Genomic DNA, 12,302 nt, shown 5'->3' with positions numbered 1-12,302 from the left:
GTTTAAAATCTTTCCTAAATTAACCATGCTAGGCTTTCTTGGAAAGCCTCTTCACTCTTCACCACTACCATTTGCAGATTCTAATGAAAACTCTATTCACAAATAGATTTTAATTGAATCAAATTCAGACAATAGATTAAAAAAAAAGTCATATTTTAAATGCTTTCAAAATAACTAGCTACCTGACAGAATTTAAAAGATACATAAATTTGTGTGTGTGCTTGCATGTATGCAGTTGTGCGCATGCATGTGTATTATGTATTTTCCCCTCAAGCATAAAGAAATTATAGTGTTCCTCATCTGAGCATGCCAATTTTTATTAACTCAAGAAGTTCTTTCTTTTCTCACTGATAATGAATATAAATAACTCAGCTTTTCCTCCATATCCCATCTTGCCCTTTTAGTCCTGGGACTGTCCGCAGACAGTTTACAAAGTGTACTCTTCTAAGGAATGCTCTGAGTTGGGATATATTGTGCTAGTTGCATATACTCATTTAGTGATGGGTCACAGAGAAATGAAATGACTAGCCCACAGTCACACCAGAAATGGCAAGGTGTAGTTTAAATTCTGGTTTTTGAAAAAGAAGAACATTAAGACTATCTAAACATGAAATACTAATAATTTTAGAGAGGTTTAAACATTTAAGAAGTATGTTCCCTGACTAACAAATTCTGATAATTATAACCCAAGATTCCTTCACAAATATTTCAAATGTCCAAAATAGACAGGAACTTTAATGGAAATATATTTCTCTCTGTGTGTATATGAACACATATGCATACATACAAACACACACATATACACACACATAAATCTACTTTATGTGACTGTGCAGAGTTTCAGTTATAACATTTTGACATAAAAGCAGTAGTAAGCCACCAAAATGACATTTATTTTCTATAGTTTTGTATTGGAAAATATGAGTTAAACTCAAGGATACTGGGCCTCCTTCACTTAGAAATCCTCTTTGAACACATCACACTTTTTACTTCTTGGAAATTCATTTAGTATAGTTTAAAATGCCAATTTCTAAAGTGTAAAAAGTTAATAATCCCTCTTAAATCAATAGTTAGGATCTGACATAATATATTCAATAAATATAAACTGTTAGAAACGGTCTATACTACCCACTGCACAGCAGTGAAAGAAATAATGTAAGCTCAATTACAGGCATTATATTTATATTTTACTTGATTTTGAAGAATTGTTAACTAAAATATCAAATATTTGGAAAATATATATCTAATGTCACCGATACTCCCATTCTCCTAATGGCAGCCCTCTTAGCATTATGGGATCATTAAACTTTATATTTCAATTAGTTAACTTCTAAAATACTTTGGATGGAGGATTTCTTTAGAGCCCACTTTCATTTATTCATTCATTTTAAGGTTTTACCAATTCTACTTTTTTTTAATTCACAAGACAAACTTGAAGTGTTCTCTCCTCTCCTATATTCACAATGACTAGTTTTATAAAGGTCCTTGCTATTTTCAATTGATACAACATATCCTAGAAAAAACAGGTATTCAAAATTTTGTTCTGTATAACTTTTAAGTAATGATTTGGTAGGCAGAATAAAGTAACTTCGTAATTCTTGTTAATATTTTTAGTGAGATAAACCTATGCAAAATTTCACAAACTATTTTCAAAAGTACGTATTGCAATTTTCTCTCTCTCTCTCTTTTGCAATTTTCTCTTTTAATAACACTTTACTAAGCTTTAGGCAAAGCTGTTTCCTTTTGGCTTTAAGTTCTTTCTGAGCACATATTGAGGACAAATTAAATGATTCAGTTCAACCAAGCACACTGTTCCACTCAAGGTATGATGATTGAGATGTAAATATCTATTAGAATTGTGCCATATATCACATTAATTATTCATGACTATCTATTCTTCTTTTATAGATATGAGATTTTTACTGCCTAAGGTATTATAACATTCTCCTTCAAAGTATTAGCGTAGAATGAGCACGTGGCCAAAGTTATTCACTTACTGAATGCTGTATTTGTGTGTTAGCTCACAGACACCATTCTAATTAGGGGTCTTAATATTTCTATTTTCTTCTTAAAAGAAATAGACAAAATGAATATTTTGACTATATTTAGATCATGATAACTAAATATATCAGTTGTATAAGTGGAATTTTCAATTTAATGCAGTTTTTTTTTCAAGGCACTCTTAGAAAATTAGCATTTAGTGCTAAGTTTTCTAGTTAAATATTTATGGCTTTATTGGGTAGAGTTTGGTGTTTTGAATTTAAAAAAAGCCTACCTCACAAAATTGTATTATAAATATATTAATGATTCTTTATTTTTCTAAGCTACTGATATGTGAGGTTTATAAAAACAACAGGCTAAAACTCAGCATACCTCTATAGTCTTAAAAAATCATAAACTTGGACAAATCACTCCTCTCTCGGCTTCATTTTGTACAGAAATTTTCTCAACAGGAGAAATTTTACTCCATGGTGACAAAGACATAGGGGAAGTTATGGTTGTCATTACAATTTCTAATAATTTGCTTTTTCTCATTTCTTATGTCCACCTATAACTATAATAGATTGAACATCCCCTCAAAAAGAGGGAGTGGTTGCTGCAATGTTCTTATGTATTTGTGTTTCAAAACAAGTTAACATTCATTCAAATGTAGCTTTATTGGACCCCTTCAGTTAATGGTCTTAAATGTATAGACTACCATTTTCCACATTTTAAGTCATGGAGAGTTTGATCTACTTCAGCAAGGCTGCCATTTCAACTCTCTTCATTACAATATTTAATTAAATTCTTCATTATTTAATGTCTTAACACCACATTCATCTCTAACAATGCCACTGCAATTTCATGACCATAAACTCCCCTCTATATAACATATAGTATCAAAATGTGTTTTGACACATGTTTTTATAGAATAAAACATGTTTTTATTTTGTTCCTATCATGGTAAAGCCTAGGGTCTTTGAAAGAATAATCTCTGGAACTGAAGATCCCTGGAAGTTTTAGAACCACTATACTCAAGTCCTAGTTCTTTAAGAATCTTTCTTCTTTCTTGGTGATTATTATAAATAAAAATCACCTTTCTACCATAAAAGTCAAGAGAAAATGAATGAATGGACCTGGATTTTCCTTTTCTTTTTATATTATTAGCCTTTAAGAGGATCTCAAAATATAAAGAGAACTTAGAATAAAACAAGATGAACTTGTTTTACTATATTCATGTATATTATATAAATATCAACCTGCAATAAAAGCATCAAGCCTTGTTAAGGCTTTCATATAAAATCTTTTATTCTCTTTAATTTTTAAGATCAATTGCTCGTACAGGTTTATTTTAAGGATTTATTATTTGGGATTACTTTTCTTATTTTCAATTGTACACAAAGGAGAAAATGAACTCTGTGAAGAATATCTCAGTATTCCAAATTCTACTAGGTTTGAGAATATTTCAAACTCAGTGCCTTGTCCAAAACCATTTTCATTAGCATCTGCCTTTAGGACTACAGAAAGACTGGGTATATATATTAACAAAGAGCAAATTATTTTTTCCAACTGTTGTAACTAGTAATAAAAGGAAAAATTCTCATTCAATACTCATGAAAACTTTCCTTTGAAAAACTAATCATCTAAAATCAGATATTAAGACAACATACTGCCAGAACTGTCTCTCTCCATTACTTTATTCAGCAACAAGGTCTTGGCAGTCAGTCTTTGTACTTTTTGATCAACTTTACCAAGCAAAGAACAATTTGCATCCAGTACTACTTATCAACAGGTTGGAAATATATGACTATTTCCTACTCCTAAGCATGTTACTATAAGTGATATTTAAAATGAAATAATCAGAAATTGGATCCAAATATATCCTCATGAAAATGAAAATAATGTAACATGGAATGCCTTAATTTGAAGCTAATGTTACAGAAAGGGAAAATACCCAGAACTCAAATCTCTCCCTTTATTTATAAATACTTGCATCACTTAGTTTTGGATAAGTTTAACAAGAATACACATTATTTCTTTTGGGGATGACAGCAAAATTGACAAACAGTCCCTGTTATGCCTGTCATTATGTTATTGCTAAATCATCCACAATATCATGACCTGATTTTAGTTACCAGGGACATGGCGAAACATGGAATTTAAGTATCTTTCTGATTACATACAAATAGCCAGCACTTAAGAAAACCTATGAAAAGTGATCTATGTCCAGTAATTAAAAAAAAGAAAAAAAATGGAAGGAAGGAACCAAGGGAGGAAGGAAGGAAAGAAGGAAGGAAGGAAAGAAGGCAGAAAGACATCTTTAAAAGCCTAACACAATTACACAGTAGGCCTCTGACATTCTCTATGCTGGTATAATAACTAAATGGCAAGTAACACGGAAACAGTTATCCTTGTGAGATCCCTGTTGCATGCTTTAATTATAACTAAAAATTTACAACAAAATCAACCCTTGGGTAAATTGCTCTTTGGTTTAAATCTTCATTACCTCCTGGAATTTTGGTAAAATCACTTTGTTTCTAAATTAAGCCGGTCCCTCCTTCTTTACTCCATTACAGAAGTCAAACAATAAGAACCAGACATTAATTTTAGAATGAAGAGTTTTGTGTATATGTGTAAGTCCAACCCCCGTATACAAACTGTTAAAAAACAGATGTTTTAACATAGTGCTTTATTCCAACTTAATCTCATCCTTGAATGAACTTCCTTCAAGTTTCAACCATTAAAAACAAACAAACAAAAAAAATCAGTCAATTTCCTGGTGGTTGTAATTTAATTAAGTAACCTTTCACACTGAGCAAAAACCCAAAAGCAAAAGGGTCATTAATCTTTCTAGTGATTAGAGACACCTCTAGAGCTTCAAACATTTACCTCTCCTTCCCCGCAGTAGAAATGCTTTTAGGAGGATCATGGTTCATACCTCGCATTCCCTGGAGCCAGAGATGGTATATGTGCAGGGCCCAGATCCATTAACGGATATATCCATGGTCTCAGAGTTTGTAGGCTTGTAGTCCACATAATACTCCTGTAAAGGGGAATTCATTTGTCTTTCAGACTCTCTGGTCTTTTTCCGCCGCCTCTTCATAAGAGAGTGTTGCTGAAGTTGTTTCATGCTGGCTGGGTAGCGTTTCCAAGACACATAGATTACCAAGAGGATCATGGCCACTGAGAGGAACAGAGCCACACTCCCTGCAATAATTTTGTGAAATGAAACATGCTCATACTCTTGCTCTGTGCCAGGAATCTGAAACCCTGGGGAAGGGCTTGGTGTTTCAAGGGTGGGCTGGGTGGGGTCAGATTTGGAAAATGTAGGTTTAGGGATAATCAGAGGCTTCTGGGGCGTTTGGGGTACCAGGTGTGATTTTTCTGTGTTGACCACCTGAACTTCAGAGCAGATATTATATGTTTCCACTGCATCACTAACCTTTTCACCCTGGATATGCTTAGGTCCTGCACATATCATGGTGCTTTCCTTATTTCCTTTGAAATTCTTAAGCCAATAAAATAGAGGACAAATGCTCCGACTGCATTCCCACATATTTCCAGACAAAGTGATGGATATTAATGATATCCATGCATTGACAGTTTCCTGTGAGATGTTGGTAAGCTTGTTGGAATCCAAATTCAATTTTTGCAAATTGGGTAGACATTTAAATGTGCCTGGCTCAATTCCTTGGATGTCATTCCCTGATAAATCCAAGTTGTGTAAGGAACTCCAAGTCCATGTCAAGCCTTGGCTAATGGAACGAATCCTGTTCCACTGTAAGTAAATTGAGCGGAGATTGAAGAGACGTGGAAAATGAGCAAAATTGATCTTGGAAAACTGATTGTGCTCCAAGTGGAGCTCCTTCAACTTCAAGAGGCCAGCAAAAGCATTTCGGGACAAGCTTCGAAGACGATTGTAACCCAAATCCAGAAAGTCAAGATTTCGACAGTCTTGAAAAACTCTTATCGGCACAGTCTTTAATGAGTTAGATCTCAGGTGCAAAATGATGAGTTTCCGAAGACCTTTAAATTGTTCTGATTGCAATGTCTGAAGTTTATTGTAGGAGAGATCCAGATTGCGGAGATTGGGAACTGGGTGAAATGTTTTATTGTGCAGATAGGTAATTTTGTTGGAGCTTAGAATTAATTCTTTCAGTCTACGGATCCCTTGAAATGCATCTTCATCCACTGAGCTAATGTAATTATGGTCAAGATAAAGCCATATAAGCTGGTTAAGGCCGGCAAACTGATTGGATTTGAGTTTCTGAATGCTGTTGAACCTTAATGATAAGCCTTGTGACCCTCCAGAAATGTTCTCAGGGATATCTGCGAAAGCATGAGACTCACAGTATACAATTTTGCCATCACATCTGCAGTTCTTTGGGCAAGCTCTCTGAGCCCCCGTGAGCATAACAAGCAGAAGTGTAGGAAGGAGCACTAGCACCACACGCATGCCTCTCAGCTGCGTAATTAAACGGAAACCTACAATATTAAAAAGAAGACAAATGCACATTGTAAAGCTATTAATATAAATCACCACCAGCTTACCCGCTATCAGGGGCATTTCATCTAGTGTAGTAATGGGACAGTTGATATAAGAACAATGTATTTAACATATGAAGTCTTATTTTCTTCAGTGTTGCATGTTTGCTATAATGAGGTTTCCTTCTTTCTTCCTTGATTTTCAAATCACCACAGTGCCGTGGAGCTAAAGAAAAGCCTTCCCGAGTTTCATGAGTTCATATGTTCATCAACACTGAAAAGCACGCAGCTTGTCTTATCACTTAATGCCAACACTGTAATAACAACAATATTTGGCTAGTCACTCTGTTGAACATCAGTATCAGAAGGAAGAGTACCAAGTCTTCTGGTAAGGGCAAAAATGACTTAGAAAACCCCATACTTGAACATCTTTCCTAGTTGAGCAAACAGGCTTTGATTTGACAAAAGAGCTTCAGTAAGCTGTCAAGGTAACCCAAGTTTGCCCTGCCTGAAATTGTATCCTTATTGCATAATGGAATAACAATGCATGAGCTCTGAAAAAATGGCATCGGGACTAGTATGGGCAGCCAATGAAGCGTAGTATGAAGACTAATAACAGTGCAAGGTACTCTCAATGTGTTAATAAGCATATGTTCTTGGCATTCAGGAAGATCTGCCTACTATGCCTCCAGGGATACACCAGCTCAGAACCCTAACTACTGATAACGCAGAACAGTCCAAAGTTAAAATTGTCAAATTCTTATTAAATATTTGCATAAAATTCAAAATAATCTTGTGTAGTATTAGTTTTGCTGTTATTTTTAACATAGTTGCTGTTGCAAATTTGGGGGATAAACAAGGAGTGAAGCAGTAGACTACTACCCCCACTCTCCTCCATCCGGACCTGCACAAATTTCTCACTGACTTTTTTTTCTTTCTCCCCTACCTCTATTAACTTCAGAAAACCTGCAAAGTTGCAATGTATTGGCACTTGTGCTGCATTTCCAAGTCACAGCATGGTAAGGGACTTCTTTCCTCTGTCAACAGTGGATTTATTATTATTTCTTAGCAGTGGGGGGGGGAAATAACCTGTGTGCTGTAGTTTATTTCTCTTAAATATTCATATTTTAACCAAGGGGCAATCAGCCAAACCTCTAATCAAAAAACTCTCCTTCTTTTACTTGATCAGTATTTTTTGTTTTGTTTTGTTTTGAATTTGAAACCCGATCTTGCTCTCTATCCTCTTGCCAGCTACAATCTCACTGAAATACATTCTAGCTCTTCCAGACAGGAGAAAGGGGGGAAAAAAGCCAGTCACACTTGAAAAAATAAGACTGGCAAATGACTGCTGGAAATTTGGAAGCTGTGTTCAGGATACAGCTTCACAGATAAAACAAACCCTTGTGCGACCTCCGATAAAGTAACGACCCCACCCCTACACACATGCAGTAAAGTGTTAACAATCTTCCTGACAGCGACCAGAAACACAAGCATGGTTAATATTATCAAGAAATAGAAGCAAACACAATATTTATCTCATGCTCAATTCCCAAGCTGTAGAAACACATACAGAAGAGACAGTCTTAAAGATATTTCTCTTGAGTCTGTTTAAGTCCGTGTTATGCATTTACGGATTAAAAAAAAAAAAAAAAAACTACTAAAAGGAAAATGATCTAAAAATATAATAGCAACTATACTGAATCAACTGGCAAACTCAGAGGCTGCTGCTTTTTGCCTGTTTCCCCGTCTTTTATCAGCTAATGCCACGACTGAGAATAGGAAGCCAAGAGGATCAGCTTTGCTAAGAAGGAAACAACAAAAGTTCACTTACCCATCCTTTGTCATCCAAAAACGGATCCCCCCTCTCTCAGCTTTCTTCTTATTTGGTCTCTCGTGCTGAAACCACCACCACCTTCATGACACAGTGCGGCTGTCATTCACACCATTCCGATCCCGCATGTGAGCTAGTAGCCCCATACAAACTTCCCCGGAGAGGACAGGCAAAAAATATATATACATATATGAAAAAAAATCAGCATGGGGTGGGATGGGGGGGCAGGGAGAAGGAAGCCGTTGGGGGGGGAGGGGGAGGACCTCTAAGCTCTGAGGACCATTGTGTAATTCACCAGAGACCCATCAGCAGTAATTGGCAATCTGTGCAAAAAAGCTACAGCCCATTTCGAAGGTAACCAACTTCTCTGTAAAAAGAGAGGTTAAAAAAAAAAGAAAAGAAAAGAAAAGAAAATCTTCAGAATACCTGGCATTCCTTATTGTGCTGGCTTTTGCCATTCCCAGATAAAGCAATTCATCCTCTGGATTTTCAGTTCTTGAAGCAAGTAGGCCTCCTGTGCTGCATGAGACCCCAGTTTAAAAGCTATGCAGGCTAGGTTTATCCATTTAGCTGGTCAGGTTTAAAGTGTTTTGTAGCTGTGCTGAGAGGCAGCCCTTGTCTAATTCAGAAGGCTTTCCAGAGACTGATGATGCTCAGAGCTTGTTGGTGCTAATGCTTGAGTTTGTGATACACTGAGTGCCCTCCGCTGGAGAAAACAGATTGCACATTAAAGACGGGAACAAGTGAGCCTGTCAGTGGTGTGCAGCCTTCCCTCTCTCAGAAAGGGAAATTAAAGGCACAGAATCACTTTTTTTTTTTTCTCTCCAATAATATATATATTATGAAAGCCTTATGACAAGGAGTTCCATTCAGTGATATCAAATATTAAGTAAAATACTGCCTCTCTATTATCCAATTAGCAGTTTTTAAAAGTTGCCTTGGCTTTTTTTTTTTCTGCACATATCACAGATTTATTATCTTTTTTTTAACAGAAACAATTTGAGTTTCATTTTTGTTGCTGTCTATTTATTTATATATATATTGTAAGCAAACCACAGAGAGAAACGATTGTACTTAAGGGAAAAATGTAATTAGGTCACTTTTGAAGGTAGTCATTTTTAAAATTTTAGGTCTAATTTTTAAATTCCCAGCTTTTGATAATTAAATACATTCTGTAATTTTGCACATCTTATTGAACAGTCTAGATCATTACTTTCTAAAAGTGTACTTTCTTAGTCTTAAAGTAATTGTTTTTAATTTTAATACTATATTAACCAATGTGCAGGTATCTAAGAGAGACTAAATGTTACTTCGATAAAAGTATTATTCCAGAGTATAACTGACTTCCTTAGGGCAGTCACTATATTTTAAAATAGTCTACATTAATAATGCACACTTTTCTTATGCAAGTTACTTATAATGTGCAATTCCGAAAAACAAAAGCATGTGAGTTCTATATCGCTATTGTATTTATCTAAAATTTGCAAAATATCCTCAGAGTTAGGAAGGATGAAATGATGAGACACCTGAAATATGTATTTTAAAAAGCCTATACCTTCCTTCAACTTGCATTGGACTTAAAAAAAAAATAATGATGCATCACCTTCCATTTCGTTTCTCTTCGTTACTTATTTCATAATCCTCTGGCAGAGAATTTTTGGAACAATCCAAAAGAATGAACCAATGTAATACAGAGACAGTATGCTAGATAAGATTACTAACCTAACTTAGCAGGTGTGAGAAGTTTAAATAAATTTTACATAAGAGTCTAGAATTGCTATGGATCAGTGAAAATGAATATTTTTAGAAATATTTCTTGGTTTTAGAATAACTGCCAATATACTAATAAGGAGGGCTTATCATAGAAATAACACAAATAATTTGACTCAGATTTATGAGTAGGCAGAAACAGGCAATTATCTAATTACTAAGATTTTTCAAGGAACAGAAAGAGATAATATAGCCCCCAAATATATCCCTTTCCCATTAACTGATACCTGAATTCTATTTTAGAAATGTATACTTTTGGCTTAAGGCTTAAAACCTATTGAAATGCAAATGAACACCCAAAGAGGCAATATTATTTGGTTAATGAAAGAGGTGTACCTTTCTAAGGAAACAAAAATAAATGATACACATATAATTTGTTCATAGTAGTGTAGTTTACACAGAAACAAAAATCCCACCCAAATATTCAATGATGGAGGATCGGTTCAGGAAATATAAATATATTCATGATTAGAATACATGCTGCCATTAAAATAAAATCGCTTGTATTTGCTGACAGGGAATGATGACCACAATGTGTAAAGAGAGTAGAGGCAGAGAACAGAGGTCCTAGAGGATGATTAAGGCAGTCTATTTCTGTGCATAGTCTTACTTGCGTGGGGGCAAAATAAAATGTACAAAGCAAGTTTTCCTGGGAGATGAATTTTGGATGGATTTCATTTCATCTTTTATGATTTTTTGTCTATTTATATTTTCTAACTTTTTAAAATAAGATGAATATGTGGTACATGTGACATATGTATGTGTGTATATATATATGTATTTTTGTGCATGTATGTATAAATTTTCCTTTGTTGGAATATAAGCCATGAGAACAGCTTTTGATAGTGGATTGGAAAAAATCTCATGATGTTACCCACATTTATGGTGTAATAACCAATGAAAATGCAAGTTTTCTTTTAAGTACTAAGATCTAATAGATGCTGTATTCCAAAGCAGATACTAAATCATATGCAAATTTTACAAAGGATGTTGTCAAAAATCAATTCTTTACTGTGTCCCTTGAACACACTGTGAGGGCATAAAAGGGCCAAGAGAGTTAAGAGTGACAAAAGATGTTGTGTGGAGGACTTTACTGGAAAGAGTTGTCCTGGCATTACCTACAAGTGTACATAGACACACCCCTCACCCAAGGGAATGGCAGGGTACGTCCATACCTCAGCTTCATTATGGTATGTTAAAAATTTTATTTTTTAATTTTTTTAATTTTTTTAAGATTTTATTTATTTATTTGACAGAGAGAGACACAGCGAGAGCAGGAACACAAGCAGGGGGAGTGGGAGAGGGAGAAGCAGGTTTCCCATTGAGCAGGGAGCCCGATGTGGGACTCGATCCCAGGACCCTGGGATCATGACCTGAGCCAAAGGCAGACGCTTAATGACTGAGCCACCCAGGCACCGAGTGTGTTAAAAATTTTAAGACAAAAGGTCCAAAATGGAGCCACTTATGCTAAGCCTCATTTCTCCAAACCACAAGTTAACTTAATTACAGTTTTGGCCACTCCCAGAATGGAATCTTAAACCAGTCAATAAGGAATCACCTGGTCAGCACTAATAAGGTAATCTGCCTGATAGATCCCCATCATCCCCTGAAGGAAAGTGATCTTGTCACAATCAATCTGCCTTTTTCTAATATAATTTCTTAGTCTGCTCCCTTTGGTCTATAAGAGTCTTTCATTTTTACAGTTTCTCAGAGCCCCTTTCTATCTGCTAGATGGAATGCTGCCCAATTCATGAATCATTGAATAAAGGCAATAAGATCTTTAGAATTAACTGAGTTGAATTTTGTTTTGTTTTGTTTTTTAACAGTTTTGGTGTCAGTGACAGGATCCAAACGAAATGTGTGTGTGTTGGGGGATAACAAGAAACACAGGCACTGTTACTCACGAATCCTTTGAATTCTTGGTTCTTCTTGCCATTTCCTAGGGCCAAGAGATAAGTTCCTCTCAGTTCTGAGTTCTGCTTTCTTTGCATTGAGCTCCTGATCCAACTGGCTTTCTAGTCCAGGGCAGGTCAGCTTAAGGTAACAGATAGTTCCACCAGAACCTAAGCCCCTAGCTCTTGGTTCAGTACCCAGATGCCATATTGAAAACAGCGGGTGGTTCAGTCTGCAGTTTTTCCTTTGATTGGAATCCCAGTCTGCAGTCCCCATTTGTTGGGTCCTTTCCCCAGTCCTCAGTTCTACATTGGAAATTGCTGGTGGGGCACACAATGCCATC

The 12,302-nt window shown here is 35.6% G+C and overlaps 1 protein-coding gene across 2 annotated transcripts in view; it reads right to left on the bottom strand.

The window, feature by feature from the left end:
• LRRTM4 (leucine rich repeat transmembrane neuronal 4) overlaps window positions 1-8,969 on the bottom strand; it is a 729,583-nt gene extending 720,614 nt beyond the window's left edge. The window contains exons 1-2 of one of the 2 annotated variants that reach the window (XM_025867637.2): window positions 8,297-8,969; window positions 4,919-6,465 (exon numbers count right to left, since the gene is read on the bottom strand). In XM_025867637.2, coding sequence (XP_025723422.2) covers window positions 4,919-6,465; window positions 8,297-8,300 — 1,551 coding nt within the window. In that variant the 5' untranslated portion in view covers window positions 8,301-8,969. The remainder of the gene's footprint in view (window positions 1-4,918; window positions 6,466-8,296) is intronic. The other variant, XM_073896861.1, reaches the window with a different exon arrangement.
• Window positions 8,970-12,302: the final 3,333 nt, after the last annotated feature.

The sequence above is a fragment of the Callorhinus ursinus genome, unplaced genomic scaffold, assembly GCF_003265705.2.
Source record: "Callorhinus ursinus isolate GAN/ISIS: 27379988/994484 unplaced genomic scaffold, GSC_fseal_2.0 scaffold10, whole genome shotgun sequence".
NCBI classification, from domain to species: Eukaryota; Metazoa; Chordata; class Mammalia; order Carnivora; family Otariidae; genus Callorhinus; species Callorhinus ursinus.
The sequence above is the reverse complement of the archived record's forward strand: the minus strand, read 5'-3'. Positions and strand labels throughout refer to the sequence as shown.